The following is a 26,536-nucleotide window of genomic DNA, read 5'->3' as shown; positions in this document are numbered from 1 at the left end:
ATTCTCTTAGCATCAGACAGGTGGTGTGGAAATTTACTGAGAGTGCTGAATTGTACTTAATGGTTAATTGAGGCTCTATCTGTGCATGTTTCAACATGAGACTTTGAAACATGTCAGCTGATTGACCAGCTCACAAAGAAAAGAAAACGCAAAAACACGTGATCAGTGGGCTTGGTACAGGTTGACCAAGGCCAAAATAACCACTTTTGGGTGACACTGCACGAGGAGCTCAAGTGAATGATTGATGAGAGGGTAAACGTCAACTGATCTTTGGTCTCTGTTTTGCAGTCTCTTTTAAAATATTAGAAAAACCAGTAATGAAATGCCCACAGGGCACATTTCTGGGACATGTGACTCCTTTGAGAACAAGAGGTATAAATGCTAAGCAGAGTAAGTTAGTTAGTAGTTCCCCAATTAACATCTGAAGAGGTCTGTGATGCTGTAAGACAGAGAGCCTCAGGGTAACCAAGACCCTGCTTCGGGGGACACTTGACAGACCAAGTACTTGAGAGGGGAAGAGAAGAGAAGAAGTCCTCATCTAGGACTGGTAGCTATACCTGCTTTGTTTGCCCATCAGGATGCTGTGTAAGGCCAACATAGTTACTGAGGGTCTATGCTTGGGGAACTGAAGCTTATTAGGGAGACGTCTTATATAACCTTTTACTGCTTGTGTGATTCTCTCTCAAATAAATTGCTTTGCACTAAGCTAATTGAATCCAAATTTAATTGGCACCGGTAACAATCTGCCCCACTGTGGGCCGTTAAAGATCCGTTTCAACAAGTATTCCGGTAACTCACAACTGATATGTATGCATATTAAGGAGTTTACCTCAGACCAGGAAGCTAAACTCAAATATTTGGAACATAAAGATTAATTGTGTGCGACACCACTAATAGAACAACTGTACTATAGCACGTGGAATCATATCCCTGTCAAGAAAGCATGTGTGCATGCATGGTGGACATGGGATAAGAGGCAGGGCATGTCTCTCTAAAATAAAATAAAAGAACTTAACAGGCAAGACAAAAGTAGTCTCTCTTCCAAGTTACATGCCCATTGATCCATCACAAATGGGATGTGAAACATAACTGAGGCAAGTTAAAAATACTGGCACAAGAAGATTACAGAGATACCAAAGCATAAAGAAGCCAAATGATGCATTGGCTGAAGTTTGGAGATCCGATATATAATTGTATATGAATGTGTGTAAGACGGACCAGGTTCACAGATTTCTTCGAATGATGAACAGGACTTCTCTGTCCAATAAGTCCCAAAGGATTTGGTTGAGTAAGCTCTAAGCCCCTTCAAAGCTACCATCCCATTAGCTCTCTAGGCTTATTTAATGTAGTTATAGATCAGGGTAGAGCTGAAGTCTTTATGCACATGGACCTTGACAGGGAAGCACCAGGCCACTCCTAGACTCACTTTCTTCAAATTGAGGAGTTCCAGGTCAGCCTCAGGTGCCTGTGAGCAAGTGGAGACAGTTGAAACTATGTCTGGATAGTTTTCCACGCTGGGAAAAACAGAAAATCTCTTGGAAATCTACCGTCTTTAACATGCTGGCTGCCCAAGTTCCCCAAAGTCTGTGCTGTAGGGGAGAGCAAGTGAAAAAAAAATATGAAGCAATAGTTCAGACAATAAAGCAGCAGAAAGTCAGTCACTGAGGTCTTCCTGCAGGTTGGTAAGATGAGCGAATTGGAGCCACTACAGTTGGCTGCAGCTTCGCAGAGACAAAGACTTTTGACTGGAAGTTGGTTGTAGGGAACCCTTAATTCACTCACTTTGAGAGCTCTAGTTTCCTGCATCTCTAAAGTAAGGAGATGCAACCCAAATATGATGGAACAGTGGACATTCCACTCAGTAGTAACACTGAATATTTTTGCTCCAATTGTAGGGCCTGATATTTTCCCCTAGAAGTGCTGGCACAGTAAATCCAGTATTGCCTGGATAATTCCCGCTTGAAATAGAAATTTCAGTGAATAACACAATTTCCCAGTGGGAGAGATTCTATAGAACAGACTGATTTCTCAATAAGGGGGTAAACCAGCAATCAAGGAAATTCGTAAAAATAACCAATTATTCATTAATTTTTTCTCAATCTCATTGCCTTCTATTATGATTTTATTGCATCTTGGCTTGATGGAATAGTTTCTTGCTTTAACGTCTTCTGTGAAATTTCTGACTAAAATCAACCAACAAAGGGGGCTGCTGTTTCTAACATCCCTTCACACTTTTCATTCGATTATATTATTATTATTTGTATTGCAGTAACGCCTTGGGCTAGGTGCTGTGAAAACACAGAACAAAAAAGTCGGTACTTCCCCAAAGCATTTACAGCCTAGAGTGTTTCATTGCCCTTTTGCAGCCCTGGCTAATTTCAATGCACAGTATTCCTTTTGAGTGGCTAGGCTGTAGACTCCTTGTCTTTGCAGTGTTATACTTTCCTTGCAGATGCTTGTTCAGCATTGTATGAGCTGCAAAAGTGTAGTATACAGTACCTTCCTCCTCTTTATGAGCATGTCACCTCTACATGCCCCTGTGTCTCTCTCTCTCCAGCCCACTCAGATATTTTCCACTTTAAGGTGAAAATAAGCAACTATTTTGATGTAAAATTAATTCTCTCAGATTTATGTTGAGATTGAACCTGAATTGTTGTTAAGTATAGTATTTCAGATGAATGTTGTGAGTGTCAGCCTGTAATTGAGTCAGTGTCAACTTCACAAGTGGTTCATCTCTTCTGAAAAATAATACAATCAACTTGGCTCCTGAAGTCAAGCACAGAATTTTCTGCTGTTGGTATGTAAACTGTTTTGGAGGTTTATATATTTAATATAATTTTGGAGAATCAATTATTCTGAGTCAGTGTTAATAGCTCTGCCCTTCCACTTTTACAAAAATGGGTAAATTTCCTAATACTGTACATTCTAATCAAAAGCCTGTAATCTACTTTAGCACTGACAGCCTAGTCATCAGTAGCTCACATTTTGGCACAGCATTAATACATTCATATAGTTAACTATATAACTCTTCAATGTCAGCATTCTTGCCTGCTGTAGTAGGTTTGAATGATGTTCAAATTCAGTGGAGCGCACTGAAGAAATTGGAAGGATAGTATTTCGGCAGTTTAATCGAAAACAGCTAGTTTGATTAATAACCAACATTGATGTTGCTATATAATGTATGACTGCTGCATTTCAATCACTAGATTTTCTTATTCTGGTTTAGAAATTAAACTGGTTATCTTGAAAACTTCAGGTTATTCATTTATATAAAGACACTGAGAAATTCTATTTGAAATTAAAAATAATTCCCTATCAAAGAGAACACACACTTGGGACACACATTCAAAATTGTTAAAGGACATCTCAACATTATTGATTCTAGTAATGTTCTTAATTTCAGTGTTTACTGATTCTATCTACTCAAGAATCCACTCATGGTTTCCATTTTCTAAAAAACTCACAAAATGGGAGTCTTTCCTACTTATGTGAATTAGAGTGTAAGTGGAGTCACTCTGTATATTGTAAGTGTAAAAGGAAATCCTGCTTCTACATATCTGGCAATTTTACCACTGATGTTAGATCCTAGGAGTTCCTTATTCCCCTAGTGAAAATAAGATACTAAACGTGTGAAAGGATGTCAGAATCTGGCTTTATCTTGAAATTCCAGTCAGAAGAAGGTATTAATCTTTTGGGAGTCTGCATACATGCTACTAGGAAGGTTGTTTCATAACTCTGAAGAATAGGAGTCACTTAAGAGTTCTTTTATTATTTTGTTTGGGCACTGAGCTCTGAAATGTGTGGGTAAATGCACTGGGCCTATCTAAATTTCCTCCGTTCCACAGGTGCCTTTGGAAAAATAGAGGCATAAAACAAAGCAGTATTTTCCTCTGGTGTGTTTAACTTCTTCAGTAGATAAATGCCCTGGTCAGGATTTTTAAAAGTGGCTCATGATTTTGGGTGCTTTAATTTGTTGGGTGCCCAACTTTAAACCCCTTAAATGGACAGGATTTTCAGAGTGCTCAATAGATGTGTGAAGAGGATGGAAGTTCTGTTTCACAGAGGACTTGAAATTTTGAAATTGCTTCATTCTGAACTGGAATAAAACTGAAAAATACTCTGACTGAAAATCCCCATTTTTGTTTTGTTTGGGTTGATCAATAAGTTTAATTTAGATTTTGACTACTTTGTATTACATTACACATTAAAATTTTAACAAATTCTAAAAAAAAAAAAGTCATTTCAAAATAAAAATCAAAATGTTTTATTCCAAAAATGTCATAACAGGATTCTTCGACATTGGCAGAACTTTTTTCTCCAGTTTTCTTCCAAAACAAAATTCTGTGAAAATCAACCCAATTTCGATGGAACCACATATACCAATGGAATATGGTTCTGTCAAAATTTCTCCAACCTTGGTTGGAGAAACTGACATGAGATTGTAACCAAGAAAGTAAACCCAGCTGGAATTGTTTGAAGGATGGGAAACCTACTAGGGTCTCCATGTGGAAGACGGGTTGCTTAGGTAAGCTTAGCATGCATGTTTCTTTATAGCATTTTTATCCTAAAATCAATGTATGGCACTTTGTGAGAGGGTCACTGGTAACCCTGTCATCATACCTGAGAAAAAGCAGAACCACAGGTACTGGACTAAGGTCAGACCTGCTGGGATAGTCACAGTGAATTGCAGGGAGACTGCAAACCTAAATCCCCGGTCTGAAGGGAGAGGAACATGGGTCCCCATCATAGAGAGGTGACAGCTGGAGGTCTGAGACCTAAAGGAGAACCCTTGAGGAGATCACAGAGAGAGCATAGGTGCAGTTAACTGTGATACTGCCCTTTCAAAAACATGCACTTTAATGTGTCAAGTTGTACATCAAAAATCACTAGTCATGTCTGAAAACCATGGCCCTTGATTTTGTAATGATCTCACAAATTTATTTCAATGGCAAGAGGTACTCTACAATTATCTTCTGTTGCTCTACACTGTTCAAAAGCTGATGCATTTACCCTCATTGTTAGCTACCGTTCATTTCAGGAACAGTGAATATTTTTTTAAACTAGATATTGTTTATAGACTGCACTAGGATCTTTCCACATTCTAATTTGTTTACCAACCTTATAATACAGTATCTACCATATAAAAAATAAAATGTATAATGTATTTGTATTTTCTCACTCATTTGCTAAAAGGGCTCATGAAATTTTAATGAGTAGTTAAAAAGAATTCACTAATATGTATATTAGACACCCTGTACTAATACTTTTTTTTAGTTATGATAGGTTTGAGAACAGCGATTAACTAATATTTAATAAATTTAGTAGTTTGTCTTTATTGTCTAAAGGGTAGACAGAAAGACAAGAAATACTCTAATAAATAGCCTTATGCGTGATCTATTATTGGTGTAGTCAATATTTAATGTAATTTGAAGGATTAGGATGATATTTTGACTACTATTTGCATTTATTTTTATTGTGTTGTAGGTTTCAAAAATAAGCAGCAAGTAATTTTTTTTACTATTTTCTGTATTTGTACAACAAATAGGAAGTGTTTTGTTTTAAAATAATGTATCAGTTCCAGAGGGCTTCAGTCAAACAATTTTGCTATTTTGTTTTCAGAATTTAAACATTTGAGCAGATAATAAAGCAATGAAAATAGAGGCATCTGAATAGCCATATTTTACTTAATTTCTCTTTTATCTAAAACTAAAAAATAAGCCTTTTGTGAAATAGGAATCATGCCAACTGCACACAGGGAACAAATACTAAATTTTTTCTTTATCCTCCTGCACCATATATTCAGCATCCACCAGTTTCCACCATTTATTTCAGTTATGTCTGTTCAGGCTTCTGAGTGTCACATTAGAATCATAGAATCACAGAACTGGAAGGGACCTCGAGAGGTCACCTAGTCCAGTCCCCTGCACTCAAAGCAGGACTAAGTATTATCTAGACCATCCTTGACCGGTGTTTATCCAACCTGCTCTTAAAAATCGCCAATGATGAAAATTCCACAGCCTCCTTAGGCAATTTATTCCAGTGCTTAATCACTCTGACAGTTAGGAAGTTTTTCCTAATGTCCAGCCTAAACTGTCCTGGTTGTAATTTAAGTTAATTGCTTCTTGTCCTATCCTCAGAGGTGAAGAACAACAATTTTTCTCCCTCCTCCTTGTAACAACCTTTTATGTACCTGAAAACTGGTATCATGTACCCTCTCAAGTCATCTCTCCTCCAGACTAAACAAACCCAATTTTTTCAATCTTCCCTCATAGGTCATATTTTCTACACCTTTAATAATTTTTGTTGCTTTTCTCTGGACTTTCTCCAATTTGTCCACATCTTTCCTGAAATGTGGTTCCCAGAACTGGACACAATACTCCAGTTGAGTCCTAATCAGCTCGGAGTAGAGCGGAAGAATTACTTCTTGTGTCTTGCTTACAATACTCCTGCTAATACATCCCACAATGATTTTTGCTCTTTTTGCAACAGGGTTACACTGTTGACTCATATTTAGCTTGAGATGCATGATGACCCCCAGATCCCTTTCCGCAGTACTCCTTCCTAGGCAGTCATTTCCCATTTTGTGTGTGCAGCTGACGGTTCCTTCTTAAGTGGAGTACACTGCATTTGTCTGTATTGAATTTCATCCTATTTACGTCAGACCATTTCTCCAGTTTGTCCAGATCATTTTGAATTTTAATCCTATCCTCCAAAGCATTTGCAACCCCTCCCAGCTTGATATCATCTGCAAACTTTATAAATGTACTCTCTCTGTCATTATCTAAATCATTGATGAAGATATTGAACAGAACCGGACCCAGAACAGATCCCTGCGGGACCCCACTTGTTATGCTCTTCCAGCATGACTGTGAACCACTGACAACTACTCTCTGCGAACGATTTTCCAACCAGTTATGCACCCACCTTATTAGTAGCTCCATCTAGTATGTCCATCATAAACTAGTCTGTTTATGAGAAGATTATGTGAGACAGTATCAGAAGTCTTACTAAAGTCAAGATATACCACATCTACCACTTCCCCCCATGTATAAGGCTTGTTAGCCTGTTAAAGAAAGTTATCAGGTTGGTTTGACATGATTTGTTCTTGACAAATCCATGCTGACTGTTATTTATCACCTTATTATCTTCTAGGTGTTTGCAAATTGATTGCTTAATTATTTGCTCCATTATCTTTCTGGGTACAGAAGTTAAGCTGACTGGTCTGTAATTCCCTGGCATGTCCTTATTTTCCTTTTTATAGATGGGCACTATATTTGTCCTTTTCCAGTCTTCTGGAATGTCTCCCATCTTCCAGGACTTTTCAAAGATAATTGCTAATGGATCAGTCAGGTCCTTGAGTATTCTAGGATGCATTTGATCAGGCCCTGGTGAAGACATCTAACTTGTCTAAGTAATTTTTGACTTGTTCTTTCCCTATTTTAGACTCTGATCCTACCTCATTCTCACTGGCATTCACTATGTTAGAGGTCCAATCGCCACCAACCTTCTTGTTGAAAACCGAAACAAAGAAGTCCTTAAGCACCTCTGCCATTTTCACGTTTTCTGTTATTGTCTCCCCCCCCACATTGAGTAATGGGCCTACTCTGTCCTTAGTCTTCCTCTTGCTTCTAATGTATTTGTAGAATGTTTTCTTGTTTCCTTTTATGTCCCTAGCTAGTTTGATCTCATTTTGTGCCTTGGCTTTTTTAATTTTGTCCCGACATATTTGTGTTATTTGTTTATATTCATCCTTTGTAATTTGACCAAGTTTCCATTTTTTGTAAGACTTTTTTTTTGAGTTTTAGGTCACTGAAGATCTCCTGGTTAAGCCAGGGTGGTCCTTGGCCATACTTCCTATCTTTCCTACGCAGTGGCATAGTTTGCTCTTCTGCCCTTAATAATGTCTCTCTGAAAAAACTGCCAACTGTCTTCAATTATTTTTCCACTTAGACTTGCTTCCCATGGGATTTTACCTATCAACTCCCTGAGTTTGCTAAAGTCTGCCTTTTTGAAATCCACTGTCTTTATTGTGCTGTTCGCCCTCCTACCATTCCTTAGAATCATGAGCTCTACCATTTCATGATCACATTGATGGATTCTTTCTCTATTGTTCTGTACATTGCATCTCTAGGACATCCTCTTTTTCTCTTTCCAGGTGGGGTCTATATACTTGCCGTAGAACTTGTGTTGGTGGCTCCTTAAAGTATGTCCTAAACATGTCCATCATTGTATTCTTATCCCTATTTGACACTTTAGATTGGTTTGCTTTACTTAGAATTTCTGAAGTTGCAAGAAACTCTTTCCAATGGACTCAGAAGATCTGCAGGCATTTATTTTGGAATGAATTGATCTTATCAATTTCTTGTGTAGGTTTCCTTGACTCTGCTCCAGAAAGGAGGACAGACATGATGACGGTATTAAAGATTCATGTTTTTTGTCAGTGCCAAACGTGCCACCTTTTCCAAATCTTTTTTATCTTCTTTTGATATTTGTTGCTTGATATCTAGCATATAATCACATATAATTACAAATACTGTAATTACATCAAAATCCGAAACAAATCCATGCTAGATGTTCAGTTCCTTTTCTGGCCCCTATGCACTACTCCCACAGTGCAAAGGAGCAGGAAAACTGCCCTAGCAGGTTACCTGGGGGTTTCCTTTTGCAATCCTCACTTGTGTAATGGCCCCTAAAGGGTTGCTATAAGAGTGTAGCCTGGCTGAAATGAAGGAACTGGCCCTCATGAAGGAAACCTTCATTGTGGCATCACAATTTTGGCCTTGTGCCTACAAGACACTGAGCAACCTCAACCCCCATTAAGTCAGTGGGTGATGAGGAAATTCAGTACTTTGCAGGATTAGGTTCTATGTCTCTGTAATAACTTCTCCTCTCAAGGTGCTTTGTCCCTAATGAACCCTTCAAAAATGAACACAATATATCTCCCTCATATTCTCTGTCGAGTTTTCAAACTTAAAGTAACACACTTTATGCCTTTCGTACGAACGAGAACGCATGAGATCATGCACAGGAAGTCACTACAGTATTAATAGTGTCAATGAGAATTCTCTGCAAGCATCAGACCATAGTCAATAATCCCTGGGCCTAGCTGATGGCCCCTTGGGGCTGTGGGCAGCCTATACAGGAGCTGCATTGAAGTAGCATCAGGGAGTGGACTAGTACTAGAATGGCTACAGGGTGGCTAAATTCAAAGCAAAGGTGGCTTAAAGCTGCCTTTTCACCCCTTATCCTTTAGGCCCAACCAAAGAATCTGTCTCCAATGATCTATTTTACAATTATGCATGCATTACCGTATGATGTTTTTATCTGTATACATACAGACATATGCACACAGACTCATTGTAACAGGGCACTGGGCCTGTTACATCCTAATACACCTTTTATAGCCCTTTAAAACTGAGCGCTGTCATTGTAGGTCACTTGCTTGTGCTTAGTAAGGTGTTGTAAGGAAGGCTTCCTGCTCTGAGACATAAGAGCAGGTAGGGGGATATCCAGGTCAGGGAAAGACTAGAGAGAGGTTGATTCCACATCTGTAAGACAAAGGCCATAAAAAGGAGATACTTGCAGGGAATGGGCACTGGCTATTGGGTAGGGCTGGGAAGCCCTGTAGATGTGAGCAAAGGTAAGACCCTGCAGGGCTGTGAGGCTGCTTTGGGATGCATGGGTTTGTTTTGAACCTTTTGTTAATCATGAAAAACCCTGAAAAGAGAATTGGAGCTGTGCCTTCAGAGTGTGATTTCACCTTCCCTGGCTGGTGTTTTCTAATTTGTTTCTAGCCTATTTCTTGGTCTCTAACAGAATCAGATATCATCAAAACAACCTACAACTGGCTTTCTCCTTAACAGCATATTGCATGCACACACAGATTGTTCACTATTATAGTGAAACGAGAATTGATTGTTAACTGCAGTAACTGCTATTGGCTTCATCTTCAATTCTTCTGGTTAACTAACAACTGAACTGCTGGTGATAACTAAATTTAAGGGATTACTGCTTAATCCAGTCAGTGCCACTCTTCATAATTAACGGTAAAGATCAAACAAATGCAAAGCAGAAACAGGAATACAGTTAAGACTGACTGTCCTTTGCATGCTGTCTATAGACAGTAAAAAGTATTTTAGTAACCTTTTGGAAGCGATTTGTATGAAAAATGCTAGGTATTATTATTATTATTGCAAGAACTGCTAAAAATGATTGATGCTGTTCCATGAGCAACTACACAATTCTTTCTTCAAAGTTTTTTTCCCCTGCATAACATTACTGTGTACAGTTTTTACTATGCAAAGACACATATTAATAGTACTGGCAACCTATTTCTTACAATAAAACCTTATTTAAAATGTTATGAAAAGTAAATACTACATAAGACAACGTTTGAGAAATGAGCTGGAGTTGGAATATCAATTACCCGCTGCTACCCTTAAAAACCTCCATCTTAGCAAAGAAAGATGAGAGGATTTAAATAATAATAATAAAACATTCTCAACTCTGCTGGGGATTATAGATCCCTCCTCGCCCACAGACCCAAACCCCAGAAAGTAGAGCAAGATGCATACGGTAAGCAATGGAGTTAGAGCAGAAAAAACCAGGTAAATCTATGAGTTATTTCATTTTGTATTTTCCAGCGAGTCACCAATAACCCATTCTTGCTTCCCCCCAAGTTTGTTGCATAGCTAGAAAAAGGGGGTATACAGTTGTTCACTAATCCTCCTTCACTGCCTCATCCGCTGAACTGTAAATTAGAGGGGCAGATGTATCATCTGGGAAGTTTTCCAAATTCATTAACTCCTTGGCGCCAGTGATTTCAGTATGCCCATTGCCAGTACTGGCGGTTATGCCCATAAAAACCTAACTCCTGGAGGGAAAGGATTAAGAAATGAGGCACTCAACAGCGGCTGCAGGTTTCTTCAGTCACAATGAACGACTAAAAGAACGAAAGTAAATACCAATGCTTTTCAGTCCCTAATACACTCAAGAGTTTTCCCAAACATCTGCAGACCGTTGTCATGAACAGAGCTTGAGAAATGTACACACGCTAGCTGGGGGACTAAACATAGCAGTGAGAGGCAGGTAAGAAAGACTGGTGATGAGGGTACACAGTAAGATCTGATAGGTTTCAGAGAAGTGAGCTGTAGCTCACGAAAGCTCATGCTCAAATAAATTGGTTAGTCTCTAAGGTGTCACAAGTCCTCCTTTTCTTTTTGTAAGATCTGAATTTGTACATTTGTAAATATATAGCCCAATGGTTTTTAGAATCCCGTGAACAGTTTCTTCTCACTAATGGCTGGCACAGGCTCTCAAGCCACTCCCTGTGCTTTCCGCAATGGATTCCGTCTGCCTGCACCAATCAATCACCACATCTGATCAACATCACTTCTTGAAGAGCCCTTTGCTTAGAAGGCCCTATAAATGCATGGAAACTGCCTGACCCATTTGCAGGATTCAACAGTTTTCTTTAGATCAGAGGATTTCCATGTAGAAACTGAAGTTTTATCAGCCAAATACAGGTCCTTGGAGCATTTTGCTTATGCTCAGATGAAACGATGCAACGAGCAGTTAAGCAATCCTTGATTTAGAGATTAACATAACGTCAAAATCCCCAAGATTCTAAATGTTAAATTCGCCTTATTGACTGCTCCCAAGGTGACGCTTAACTTTAAAGGGTCCCAAGCATCCACAGTTCCAACAGAAGTGAATGGGAGCTGGAAGACCTCAATACTTCTAAATATCAGGCCTTTTCTTCTGGCTACAGCTAATACAGACTCAGTTATATTTAAGATTTTACCATCACTGCTCATTCAGAAAAACTCTAGGTACTATTTTTTAATCTTATTGTGACAGGTTGCCCCCCTTAGGATGCCACCCGATGTGCTGAGATATCACTGAGCCTGACTGTTATGCCAGTTTGGGCAACCTTTTTACCTGTCTTGCTGAGCTAGGCTATTAAGCCTCTTCCAACACACACACAGGCAGGGCCACACCCAACTGCAGAACGAAACAGACACTGAGATCAGTTCTGGGAAGGCTCAGCTTAAGGGATTTGCCCCAGCACACAGGTGTCCACCTCCCTTGGAGTGCAGACCCACAGATATGTTATGAAATCTGCCTCCTCCCTCAACGTGAAGGGGTAGCAAACAGAACAAAGCAGATTACTAAGCAAATGAAACCAAACATGGAAACTAAGCTAGTTTCACTAAAGAAATTGGTTACAAATAGTATTTGTCACCCTAGATATTGTTGCAAGCAGATTACAGAAAGTCTTGAAAGGCAGTTAGCTGCACTGGTCTCCCTCTTGAGGCCTCAGGTATTATTACTCACAAGCTAGACGCCCTTCCAGCTTGGGCTCAACCCTTCTCCCCTCAGTTCAGTTTTTTGCTTCCAGATGTTTTTCAGTGTCTCTTTGGATGGGGAGGCAGAGGAGAACCATGATGATGTCACTCCCCTGCCTTATATAGGTCTTGTGTAAGGCGGGAACTCTTTGTCTTCTCCTGGAAGATTACTGGCATTCCGAAAGAGGATAAAGGGTATCCAGTACCAGGTGACTCGGATTCATGTCTCTGCATGGCTGTGGCAGCCATTGCTCGTAAGCTGTCTCCAGTGTTCACAGGAAGACTAAACCCTTTCACAGTCCATTTGTCTCTGCTAATGGCCCATTAGTCCTGTCTGACTTTTCCATTGTTTTACCTGAAGGGCTGGTTGTGGGTGACACCCAAAGTAACACATTTGAAATACAGATATATAGTTAATATTCCTAACTTCAGATACAGAAATGATACAGGCATACAAATTGGATAATCACATTCATTAAATCATAACCTTTCCAATGGTATCTCACATGAGCCATCTTGCATAAAGTATATGTCAGTTATGTCATATTCACATCATATATTTTCAGAAAGAATATGGAGTAAACGTCACACATTCACTCACAGCATTGCTGCTAGGAGTAGAGATTGAGTGGTTTGGAGTATCATAAAGAGCTGTATTAAGTACTTATGTATTCTATGCTGACTTAGATCCCATTATATCCCCTTTCTAGTGTGATTGCACCAGGCGTAAATCATTTTAGAATTTGGTTGCGTGTGTGTATGTGTGTATTCCTGTAACTGTGCGTGCAATGTCAGCAATCTAATCTATATTTATTTTCATTTCATGTAGTTCCAACCAATGCCTTAGTTGCACGTACTATGCACATGAAAACATATCAGTTTATGACTTATATTCAACAAACTGAGTCCTGAGGGTGCCCAAAACCTAATTCACAGCATGTGGGACACTGTCTCTGGCAGGCTACGGGGGCCATAAAGTATTAATTTCTGCAGAAGTTAAAAGTTTAATTTAAAAATAATTGTTTCTAGTCGTAATGGTTGCTACTCAGAACCTCTAGGGCAGAGGTGAAACTGACAAGAATCAAGCAGCAGCTTGATAAAGCTAGGGGTAGCAGCAAGTGGTGGGCCTGGAGATATTCACGGAGAAGGAAGATCCCAAAATTGAGGTGTTCTCTCTCTCCTCTCCCCCAATCAACCAGTAGGCTCTAGTGAGGTGTGTATGGGTGGCATAGTAGTGCAGACCTCCCCACAGCCTTCACAGCATTCAGGAAGCTTTGAAGGCAGATCAGAAAATTCCTTGTCCCTTTCACTTTGCAGAGGTAGGTGGAATACTACACCCCCAAGACAGTTTCGATGAACAGCTCTCTCTGAGAAATCTCTGACCTCTTCACATTGCCAGCAGACTGGGTGGCAGGCAGGTCAGACTCGGTTCTCATATATGTCAGTGCAAAGTGGGTATAAATGCTACCAAATCAGAATGGCAGCATTTTGCATCCACATGGCACAAGTATAAATTGCAACAACAAGGTCAAGACAAATAAGGGAGAATCAGAGACACAGTGTTTAAGAGTTGTCCTGCCCTCAAGCCTGAACATGATAGACGAGCACTTGCAGCAGAAAGCTCGGACTCAAAGCAGAACTCTGCAGCGGGGACATGAAATGTGGCAGGCTAGGAACAAGTGCAGGTAGGCAATAAGAAAAAGGGCTGTGATTTTCAGCGGGAACATGCAAGCGGTGAGCACCCTACAATCACTCATACTGACATTGCACCATTCCCAGGATGAGTATTTCAGCCTGCAACAGATTGAGACCTTTATGTGTGTGCCTCCTTTTAGTCCACTGTAATCTGACAGCCAACACATTCAGTCTCAAAAGAGGGGGGTGTTCATTTTATACACTAACAGACCATATGTGAAACAGAAATATTAATTACAGCTCTTAAAAATCTGAATGGTTTTATTGAATGTTACACTAATAAAACATTTTTCAGTTTTAATGCTCCTGTGGTATTTTGCCACTCCCCAATTGGATTGGCTTCACTGAATTACATACAGAACAACATCTAGTAATGCCTGGGAACAGGAAGAAATTCCAGCAACATAAAATATGGTTAGCAAAGTTTATGTAATGGGAAGATAAAAGAAAAACACTGCGATGAACCGGGGCTACGTCTGTACAACTTATGAATTGTGATTGATATTGTGAAATTGTATTATGAAACACTGCTGTATTATCAGAGCTTACACACGCGTGGATCCTCCACCGCTGACAAGCCCTGTAGAAAGTGCACATCAGACAGATACAACCGAAAATGCAAACATCTGGAAAAGTGGGTGAGCTGCCTCCTTAGAAAACCACTTTAGCTGATTCCTCAACCAGGGAAAATAGGAACAATGGAAAGTTACCAGGAGTAGAACAAGAGACACCAGGTGAGCAGAAGGGGTTTAAATAAAGAAAAACACAGGAATAGAGGGGGCCAAACAGGAAGAGAAAGCATGGGGCAGGAGACAGCAAGGTCTTCAGCTGCTTTTTCTGCTCCAGGAACACATGGAAGCTATAAAGTTGGATTAACAGACTGGTGGAGGATTCCCTGAGTAGTGTAATACTGCTCTAGTGGCTCCAACACCTCTTACAAGCCCCCAGAATAGGGATGTATCTGGAGAAAGGGGACATTGCCCCAGTAATCCTTGGATGCCAGAACAACCCCTTTGCAGATCTATATAAATTGGAGCAGACCTGAAGCTTCTCCAATCTACATCAGAGACTAATCTGTAGAAGGAAGAAAGGTAAATAAAGGTGTTGTAAAGCTCCCTTTGTCTCCATTCTCTAGTTATGCTGAGCACAGTTCAAACACAGCCCAAGATCAGGGTTTATTCTGCTGAGGCTGGACTATCCTTATTGTCCTGCAATGCTCCCTATACCAGTTGATTCATAGGGGCAGGAGAAGAGCACTGTTAGTGGGACTCTTGACACACGAAAATCTTTTCAGGCACCTTGCTCTAGCAAACCAAAAAATGAGGAAACATATCTTTCTTGCTGAGGCTTGTCCATCATTTTGTCACCCCCTTTCCCTTCCTCTGGGAAGGTTGCTTACAGAGGGTGAAATACTGGCCCGTTGCGCTATTGACCTCAATGGGCAAACATTTCACCAAGAGTTCTCTCTCCATCTAAATGCCAAAACGTAAAAGGGGCTAAACTGATTACCATCTGGCAAGAAACAACTCTGCACTCTTGACAAGAAAAGCTAGAGGTGGGAAGGTGTTTTTAGGTTAAAAAAAAATGTCCTTCTAAGGATTGAAGTGACTGCCTGTTCTCTTCCACGGTTGAAGATCACCCCACCAAGCAACCCAGGAGTGCTGTGAACAGGGCAGGTCAATGGATCTCCTAGTAGCCCGAGTCCAGTCTCTGGCAGTGAGGCTCATCAGTGAAGCCATGCATTCAGAAAAGATTCTAAAGAAGAAGTTACTATTTACTCAAATTAAATGATACAGCAGATTTTGTTAACTCGAAGTTCTTGTCTAACAATTTGAGGCACAAGAACTAGTAAGTGTCTAGCCTGTCACCTCTTGAGTCAGTGAAAAATTTAAGTCAGCATGTAAGAGAATACACAGTTTAGTAGGGGGGAAATATTGCTGTATCAGTCCGAATTTTTGTATAGCATTATAATAATCAACATCTGGAATACCCAGTTCTGAGTTTCCCTTGCTAAATCAGGAAACATTAGAACTCGATAAGTTTAGTCCTTTTGTTTCCTAGCATCCTTCTATACACTTTCCTGGTCTCTAACAGAGCCAAACACCGTCCAAACAACATACAATCTGCTTACTCATTAACAGCTTATTGCATCAGTAAAATTTGAGTAGGAAGACATGTTTTTTCTATAACAAAAGTTTCAAACTTGATAGTCAGTACCTGTAGTACTAGGGCAAGTAAAGGATCATCTCATCCATATTCTTTCTTATTCTTTCTTAAGACCTAATGAAAGTTAGAGGCCTCTCGAGCCTCCAATCTCTGATGAAATGTAACATTAGCCTGTATTAAGATACCATAAAGATTCTTATAGTTCAGCAGTTCAGTATTGCTCTGTTCCTGTCCCTTAGGCCTTGGTGTACACACAGTTTTTATACTAGTGTAACTATGTGGGTTAGGGGTGTGATTTTTTTTTTTTTTTGGTATCAGTGTAGTTATACTGTGAGGCAAGCAGAACAAGTCCCAGCTCATGCCAAGGCCCATAGGTCTCACTGAACCCTGACAAATGCATAGATGGAAACCAGTCCGGCTCACCTGTGTGTTCGCATTGTTAACACAGGTATTAGATTTATAAACATGTGTTGAGTGTTCAGATTTTATGCATTAATCTCACTTATAATGTCTGTATGCCATGCTATAGGGTAATATTTAAGTGTTTTCTTCGTGACTATAAAAGTGTTTTCTCCACTACTGTAAACCCTCACAGTCAGGAGAGAAGCATTACTAAGTGTGAAATACTAGTTTACCACAAGAGGTGTCATCTCCTCTCCAACAAAAGAAGGCCCATAGAGACCAGATAAGTCAATATGGAACATCAATGGACAAAAGACTTTGTTGATTGCTTCCCCCATAACCATGAAAAGGAGACTTGCACAAAGATTCATCCCAGGACAGCTCAAGCTCTGGGGGAAGGGACTCAAAATACCTGTCAAGAAGAAATTATCCCTAACCTCCAGATGTTAATTATCCTTCTAGTTAGAAAATTTTCCTAATATCTAAACTAAATCTCCCTTACTGCAGATTGAGCAGATTATTTCTCAACCTACCTATTGATTCTAATCCTACAGGAGACACAATCTACATGACTGGGAGGTAGAAAACCATAAAGCAAACTTCTGAAAGAGAGGCCTCACTCATGCCCTGCTACCCTTATTTCAGGTTTCCCAGTTGCATGTGATGGGGTGAATTTTCAGGTGACAACTTCTTCTTTGTGCCAATATGCCTAGAGAAGCCAACTTTAACAGAACTTAAAAAATGGATCAAAGAGGCAAATCTATCATGAGTAAAGCAAAAAATATCAAGATTATCTGCCAAAATCTGCACAATAATAAGTCATCCAACATTACCCCACAGTCCAAAGATTCAAACCTTGAGAAAGCCAATCACACAAACAAGAATGAGACCCCCATCTGGGCAACATTGAACGAAAGAAAGAAAGCCCCCACAATTAAAAGAAAATGGCAGGACTTTATATACTGCCCCCCTCCAGCCACATGGTGGTGAGGTCCTCTTTAGAGCAGGGCTTCCAATTGCAAGTGTCAAGTGGGTCAGCAGTGATTTAAACTATTTTCTTTAGCTGGCATTTTGGTATCTATCTCCCATTGAAATTCCATGGTAGCTGAGTGCCTAGTGCCCATAGGCCCCTTTGAAAATTCCAGCCACAATGATAACTGTGTCACAGATATCCCTTGCTTTGTAAAACAGCAAGACCCTTTATGAGAAGACGACACTGCAGCTTCCCCATCCACCCATTCAACCTGATCTTTTGAGCTAGACTATTGAAAGTAAAACATAGATCATAAACTTGCTAACAAGTAGCTTTACCCTTTCACTCACTGGTGCTTTTATGGTGCCTTTCTGTTTTACATCTATACAGATGGGTGTTTTGGAAAATGAGACATTAAAACAGAAATAGGAAAGCTTTTTTAGCCCATTTTACTAATTAATATGTCAAAGCTCATAAAGAAGAACTCATCAGCTTTTCTCCAGTACTGCATCATCTTAAAGAGCTGTGTCAGCAAGGACTTCAGTAGACAGTCAATACATATTAAAAGAATTTCAAGCAGTAAATCAAAATAGAAAAAGAAAGTGGGGAAAAAAGGAAAATAAAACACAAATAGCTGTAAGCTACCAGTACATAATTTGGGTCTTTTTATAAAATCAAGGAAGGGCAGTATTTTTTCTACATCAACAGGATCTTGTAAATAATATCTTCCTCCTCCTCCTGTTATTGTTCTTCTAGTGAAAGAAAATGAAAAAGACAAGTTTAAGGAAGAGCTCATACAAAACTGAATTAATATTCTCTGGATTTTGACCTTTTGGATATTTTTGGGTCTTTCACATTTTTAAAGAGGCACTGCTTGTGTCGCTCTCCCTCTCAACTTTGTTATCACTGAGATTTAGAGAAGGAAAAAGTTTACTATGCTAAGCACAAGGGGAGGTGGAGATAAGGAAACACTCCTGCCTTCCTGAAGGAACTTTGAGGACACCCCAATGCACACACTTTGCAGATCCAGGTTCTTTCCAGGGCAAACTAAATGGGACATGTCAACACACTAGTTCAGGGATTCTTCTCTTTCCACTGCAACGAGCAGAAGTTTCTGCAGAAAACATCTGCAATTCTAAGAACTTAGATAGGTTTTGGAGTAGCTTCATTCTCAGACAGGCCAACGCGCACAGCGGAGGTGCACAATGCCACAATAACCAGAATGTATAGTCATACTCTTCTTGTTTGTGGAGCATGTGAGTGAAATAGAGGCACCTGCAGGGACATATCTTCCGATAGGAATGCTTCAGTCCTGGGGAAATCCAGGGATGTATCTAAAAGTACGTATTTTCATGAGAGAATGAAAAAAAGACTATTCTTTGTGGGTGAAATATACCAGGAAATAGAAATAGGAGGCTATAGCCACACATGCTTCTAATGCCTTGCCTTGGGACGTAGCTCTGAGAAACCAGTTGCCTAGACTGAGGTAGACCTAGGAAACCAAAATGTGCTATCACTTCTACCCAGTAATGAGTAAATACCGTCCATATTGTAACTAGACCAAAGGGCAAGACTAAAGGATGGAAACGTTTTCCATACACTAGATACCAGAAGGCTTTTTCCTTCGAGAGAGTTATTGAACCACACATCTCATAGAACTAGTCATGCTGAAAAAGAGAAGGGATAATTGCATTGATTGTCAGTATGTGATAATTAATTCACTAGAGAAATATGTTTAATTTCCTGAAGTCTAGGATGACGTGGAATCTCTGCTATTCACAACGAGAAAATAACAGGCTGTTTGCTCCCTGCAGCAGAAATGGCTACAATTTCTTAACAGTTCCTCATAAAAGGGAAACCTAGGAAGTGTATGTGACGGAAGATGAAACAGGAAAGTATAGCCCTGGTCTTTCAACCTTTAAGACCCAATAGTCTGAAGTGACAGAATGTGTCAGGCAAACAGAAACAGTATGAAAATAACTCCATGATCTTGAGCAAATTTCAAATATGACTATTTGCATGGGACAATGCAGGAAGGTGCTTAAGAATCTGAAAGGAGGAGTTTGGTGCTTTTTGATTGGTTGGTTTTTTGAAGAGTGGTTTAGGCAATACTAGATGCTGGTATCCATGGGAAAAAGTGCTTTTCAATCCTCTGCTGACAGAGTTGCTTTCCATGTTGAGGTCAGATAAATCCAAAGGATAGCAGTTGCTCTTGTCTCCCTAAAATTGGCCGAAATGTCTAAGACCCCCTCCCCCCCGCAAACAATAAAAGATTTGGGACTGCTGCATCTTTCATTAGGTCATCTATAGAGAATCTGGAGAAGGGTGTGTAAAAGAAAATTGGAAGTGCTGCTTAGGAACCTGATATTCTAGGTTATTAGCACCTTTTAGCAACTGATTGCCAACAAGTTATGATCTCAACAGGCTCTGTTCCAGTGTTCGGTGATAGGAAGACCCTCTGTTTATCCTTGGCAAACTGACTGATGTTGCAATATTTGTGAACCTTCTCCTGACTGGAGAAAAGGTTCACACCCAAAGACCTTTCAATCCGATGAGTCATTTTTAGAAGCTTTTTCATACCCAAAGAAGAAGCAGCTGAAAGAAAATGTTCCCCCCTCAGCTGTAGGAACATGACATATGAGCTGATCCTCCAGTTTCAGAAAGAATATTTGAGGTACACAGACGAGAGGAAGAAGCCAAAGAATTTAAAGGGAGCTTACCCTAAATTAAGGAAATGGTCTTTAAGTATGGAATGCCTAAATCAGAGAGCTGTATAATAACAAAACTACAGCAGACATGTAAGACTGTATAGGCCAGGTACACCATAAACATGCAGAAATCTCATTATTAACTGGCCTTTAAATCCATTTTTTGGAGACAAACGTGGCTGTAAGGAAAGCTGCACAGTAACTCTGAGCACTGAATCAGGACATCAGTGGATGTTCCAGACAGAGAAAAGCATCTCATGAGAAAACCAGAAGACCTAAACAGAGAGAACAACTATCAGAAAGCAAAGCTGGAGCTCTCCACACATGTGAGAAGATACAGAACACGGGCACAGACATTTCTTGTGCCAGACCAGAGAGAGACAATCAGTGATAAACCAGGCTCATGACTCCATAGGGATTGTCACTGTACCTAATAAGTAGAGCAAATGCTGGTCTGTGATGGACATTTCATAAAAACATTCCCCCCCACCCCACCAAGCCTTGAATTTTCATTTGCTACTTTTCTCAGAGTTAGACGTTGAAAGAATTTTATTGACACTGAAGAAATTCTGATTAAAAAAAAATTTATTTTTTTTTAAACTAGAACCACTGCTCTAATGGTCAAAAAATGATTAGATATACACTTGCACTAGGAAAACAACAGTCTTATGAAAAATTAAACTTCGTCAAATTAAGTAAAAAGGTGAACTTGTTTCAGATCTGACAAACTGATGTAAAAATATAGCATCAAAACATGTAATAAGGAACAGCACTGAATTTCTTGAGAGGTCTTCTAGCGCAGTCCCCTGCACTCATGGAAGGACTAAGTATTATCCTTTCTATACCATCCCTGACAGGTGTTTGTCCAACCTGCTCTTAAAAATCCCCAATGATGGAAATTCCACAGCCTCCTTAGGCAATTTATTCCAGTGCTAAATCACTCTGACAGTTAGGAAGTTTTTCCTAATGTCCAACCTAAGCTGCCCTTGCTGCAATTTAAGCCCATTGCTTCTTGTCCTACCCGCAAAGGTGAAAAACAATTTTTCTCCCTCTTCTTTGTAACAACATTTTATGTACTTGAAAACTGTTATCATGTCTCCACTCAGTCTTCTCTTCTCCAGACTAAACAAACCCAATTTTTTCAATCTTTCCTCACAGATCATGTTTTCTAGGCCTTTACTCATTTTTGTTGTTCTTCTCTGGACTTTCTCCAATTTGTTCACATCTTTTCTGAAATGTGGCACCCAGAACGAGACACAATACTCCAGTTGAGGCCTAATCAGCACAGAGTAGAGCAGAAGATTTACTTCTTGTGTCTTGCTTACTACGTTCCTGTTAATACACCCCAGAATGTTTGCTTTTTTTGCAACAGAGTTACACTGTTGACTCATATTTAGCTTGTGATTCACTATGACCCCCCAGATCCCTTTCCGCAGTACTCCTTACAAGGCAGTCATTTCCCATTTTGTGTGTGCAGCTGACGGTTCCTTCTTAAGCGGAGTACACTGCATTTGTCCGTATTGAATGTCATCTATTTACTTCAGACTGTTTTTCCAGTTTGTCCAGATCATTTTGAATTTTAATCCTATACTCCAAAGCACTTGCAACCCCTCCCAGCTTGGTATCATCCGCAAACTTTATAAGTGTACTCTCTATGCCATTATCTAAATCACTGATGAAGATACTGAAGAGAACTGGACCCAGAACTGATCCCTGCGGGGCCTCACTTGATATGCCCTTTCAGCTTGACTATGAACCACTGATAACTACTCTCTGGGAATGGTTTTCCAACCAGTGTTGCACCCACCGTATAATAGTTCCATCTAGGTTGCATTTCCCTAGTTTGTTTATGAGAAGGTCATGCGAGACAGTACTGAAGTCAAGATATACCACGTCTATTGCTTCCCCCCATCCACAAGGCTTGTTACTGTAATAAAGCAACTGCATCTTGTACAGTATTGCAACTTGTTTCACAGAATTGTTATTACAAGACTTTGTGGTAACACTGCTGGATATAAACCTTCATTGCTAACGAATATAGATCTTAAGCAGTTTAAGAAAAAGTGGATCCTTTCATTAGTATAGTCATACTGAAAGAACAACTTCTGTAGATGAATAAATGGGAACGAAAAAACAATAGTCAAAGCTTCAGTAGGGCTGTCTATCTTCAATATTTCAGACTGTGAGAGTGGAAAACTGAAATTCTTCCAGGAGGACAAAGAGAATGAGACATTTATATTGTTCACAATTTACACTGTTTAAGTGCCTACATTGGCACGTGAAAAGACTACAGGTTTTGTCCTTTACTTATTTTAACTTACACTCTACTCAGTGTTCAATAGATATATTTTTAAAGAAACCGTTATTACTTTTCCTGCAAGTGATCGCAGCCTATGTATGCAACTACATATACTGCCAAGCAATAAGTAAGCCTTAATTTATCACTGTGGAAGTGAAGTTATGCATTAATTTGCAAACCTTTCAGCCACCACAGTTGCTATAAGCAAGATCAAGATCAAGTAAGATAAGTAAGGTGCAAGAAAGTTCTTACCTTGTTTGTGTCCAGCCAATGAACTAACCTGGCTTTCATCTGCCACTGGAGGAGACAAAGAGAGAGACAGAGATCAGAAATTCCTTTAAAACCAGTAGCCTTTGAAATAATTTCAAATAATTTCACACACATGATATACTAATTTTTGAGTTTGTAATGGTTTGCATAAAGGCTTTTTTTCTCTGATCCACCTGGGATACCTCAGAGACCTAGCACCTGATCCAAAGCCTGTTGAATTCAATGGAATGACTGCTTCGGGGTTTAGTGAGCCATGGATCAGGCCCACAGCATTTCTACATTCGAAGTTCAGTTGTGGGCAGGGCAACTGATTTTGTAAATACCATATTTTGCCAGAAAAATCAAAGGACTTTAGAGAATTGTAACATTTTCAGGTCAGAGGCCAAAATCCTGGAAAAGAATCCACAAGTGGGGATTCTCATATCTGCAGGAAGTCCCACTGAAGTCAATGGACTCTGTGCAGGCATCAGGTCTCCTGGAAGCAGATCCCTTTGTAGGATCTGTGCTTTTTTATGTTATGAAAAAAAAACTGGTTTATAACTCATATCTTTACAGTCTACATCATCTTGCAAAGAATGGATCTATATAGTCATGTCAGTCTGCATACAGAATAAATAGTGGAGAACTATTTCTAAACTTAACAAAAACTGTAATTTTGCATAGTAAGTATACTTCAGTTTATTATCCTATATCTCATGAAACTAATTAAAACATTCTCCCAGAAGCTTGTGTGGAAAAACCAATCACCTTTTCTTAAAAATAATTTTATGAAAAAGAACAAGTGCTAATGTAATGTTAAGGCTCTTGAATCAAGCAGAGAAATGAGCATTAAGGCTGACAGCTTATCCTTAATTCTACCTGCCTATCCACCTCTTTGGACTTATGCCTGGTCTCCCTTTACAGCATAAAAGATTGTCAAGTCATACAAAATATAATACAAACTGGTAGTTATTATACAACCTTCCCTGTTGCGACCACCATTAAAAACTCAGTGTTTAGCCACAGTTGCAGGAAAGACCACAGTAAGACCTGTAATACAAAAGCAACTTCCTATTCTCTCTATGAAGAACAACTGTAGCATCTTAGACACCACTGTGTGGTAAATGACTAAACTGAATAGCAACTACTGTACAATAAGTTGTAGTATCGTATGTAGCCGTCAGACCCGGCTTGACGTTTAAGTCTCAATGGAGATCTAAAAGGAAGGTAAATATCATCCCAGTTTTATAAATGGGAAACAGAGGAACAGACTGATAAAGTGTCTTGCCCAAAGTCAACCTGAAAGTCAGCGTTAGATTCAGCATTAGAATCCAGGTCGCCTGATGCACAGGGCCATGATCAAGTCACTAGACCACTATGTCCCCCACTCTCTCAACACACACCGCCCGCATTCCTCATCAGTAAAACAACAATTTAATCTGAATTACTTTATGGGGAGAGACTCTAGTGTAGATATACTCCCAATCGTTTTTCACAACAGAGCTTACAGCGGCACATCTGTACCAATGCAGCTGTAAGATCGCTCATGATGTAACCCCTTTATGTGGACAGGCGAGAGCTCTCCCGTCGACATAATTTAACCACCCCAATGAGCAGCACTAGCCATGTCAGCGGGACAAGCTCTCCCACCAACAAAATGCTGTACGCACCAGCGCTTTTGTCGGTATAACTTAGGTTGCTCAAGGATGTGTTTTTTCACACCCCTGAGTGAGCAACATAAGTTTTGCTGAAATAAGTGGTAGTGTAGCCAGGGCCAAGTAATCTTTGTAAATTTCTGTGTAAGTGCAAAGTATTGTTGAGGCCAGGCCGAAGTGGGAATGGAACACAAAAAGAGGTCTGGGTTCCAGGGCCTATGCTCATTCTTTTAGGGCACATGGTCTCTGGAGGAGATGAGAGTCAGACACACATTTCATTACCCAGTTAAACAGCCCTCAGAACTCAAAAAGACTGGAAATGAGTTTCCTGCATGATATTTCAAACTTTGCCCCCCAAAATATCTACCTTCAAGCTGAAAGTAAGCATGGAAAACTTCAGTCCCAAAGGTTAATGTTTTGACAAGTTATGATTGTGTGAAAACAAGGGATTATAATGGAAACTGATTTGCAACCTTAATTATAGCAGTCACTAATGGCAACCGCTATAATATATGCTAATTACCTGAAGCAGGCTGTATTACAGTACATGGTAACTATAAAAAAAACCCAAGATACCAAGATTCATAGATTTTTTTAAAACTCTGTTGATGATTGGATTTGCTGGAGACAGGTTTATATTATTAAAAGGCACAAACCCATATAACTGAAGCATACCTTACGTACTGGCTTCACACATAAAAATTAGATTTTAATATTGGAGGGGAAAAGGAAGAGTGAAATGATTATCTTACAAAAATATACAATCAGCTTGCCCTTTGTCTCTGAGAAACTGGTTTAAACATTCTCCAGACTTAACTGGGAAACACACTTCAGTCATAATTTCAGCTTTTGTTCAGACCTTTACATATAATGTTGTAAACAAGCACTTTACCATGATATTACTAATCAGCAAGTTATGACTTTTCAAATGATGTCTCACAAGGCACAGATTGTACAAAGATTATTACAATAGTGTGCAGGGTGTGAATAAAGGGGTGTATTCCATCATAATGCCCCACACCTAAGTAATATAAAAAAAACATTAATCCACTGAGTATTGCACAATAATGGCAACATTCATTTTTCACTTTTGTTCTTTTTTCCTCAGCCAGACCTAGCCACATGGAAAGTTTTATTTCTAAGCTTCAGCCACTGTTGGAATATCTCCGCAGAAAGGCATCCGATTTTTTTTTTAAAAGTTGGGGGAGGGAAACCCCTTTCTCCACATCACTACTAACTTAATAACGGCTGGATTATTTTTGAAGAAACATTTAGAGAAGAAATTACCTCTGAAATCATAACAAAGGCTAACCATGGAAAGTTTCAGCCCAAGAGGAAAATGCTTGAGAACGTTCTGAGCATCTCAAGATAGCAGTGAATACAGAAAACGTCACACAGTACAAAAATTCAACTATAACGTTCCCTAATGAGAATGCTATATAGACATATGTATGTTTTTAATGTAAGAAAGTTAAATGTGATGAACTACAAAAAATCTATTTATCTCTGGGACCAGGAAGTAAGGAATGGGGAGCAAACAAACAAATGGAAATGAGCAGTATAAAGATGTATTACTTCTGGGGGAATTCTGCACCACTGCGCAATGCAGAATTTTGCAGAAATTAACGTTGTGTGTGTGCAGAATTTCCTTTTCCCTACCAAAATGGGCTGCAGTTCTGATGGCAGCCACTAGGGGCCTCTGGACCTGGGAGAGCCCAGCTCGCACTTAGAAGACACTGCCAGAGGGAGGGAGAGGGAAGTAGAGGGTTCCTGGCAGCTGCAGTTCCAAGTATTGCCCTGAGGGAAGGAGATGGGAGCGCACTGGAAACTCCACACAAGCCGGGGACCCAGAATCAGGCTTTTTCTCCCTCTAGATCCGTAGGCTCTGGGTGGGGAAGTGGGGGCAGGTGTCTGGGCTGGGGGGGGGCGGGGATGTGGGTATCTGGGCAAGGGGGGTGCCGTGTCTGGGCTCTGAGGGGTAGGGGGTTTGGGTGTATTGACTGGGGCTGGGAGGGACCACAGCTGGACTCTTTGGGGGGAGG

The 26,536-nt window shown here is 39.9% G+C and overlaps 1 protein-coding gene and 1 long non-coding RNA gene across 8 annotated transcripts in view; one reads left to right on the top strand and one right to left on the bottom strand.

Moving 5' to 3' along the window:
- The window catches only part of PARD3B (par-3 family cell polarity regulator beta), a 602,509-nt gene that overhangs the window by 208,563 nt on the left and 367,410 nt on the right, over positions 1-26,536 (bottom strand). For all 7 annotated transcript variants that reach the window (XM_073306519.2, XM_073306521.2, XM_073306522.2 and 4 more), the window contains one exon: positions 22,843-22,887. In XM_073306519.2, coding sequence (XP_073162620.1) covers positions 22,843-22,887 — 45 coding nt within the window. The remainder of the gene's footprint in view (positions 1-22,842; positions 22,888-26,536) is intronic.
- LOC140895832 (uncharacterized) lies at positions 362-26,394 on the top strand. Its single transcript, XR_012154362.2, has 3 exons — positions 362-585; positions 4,288-4,525; positions 25,603-26,394. It is a non-coding gene; the product is annotated as an uncharacterized LOC140895832 (long non-coding RNA).

This window comes from Lepidochelys kempii, chromosome 11, assembly GCF_965140285.1.
Source record: "Lepidochelys kempii isolate rLepKem1 chromosome 11, rLepKem1.hap1, whole genome shotgun sequence".
Lineage (NCBI taxonomy): Eukaryota > Metazoa > Chordata > Testudines > Cheloniidae > Lepidochelys > Lepidochelys kempii.
Note: the sequence above shows the minus strand (reverse complement) of the source record. Positions and strands in the feature narration are given on the sequence as shown.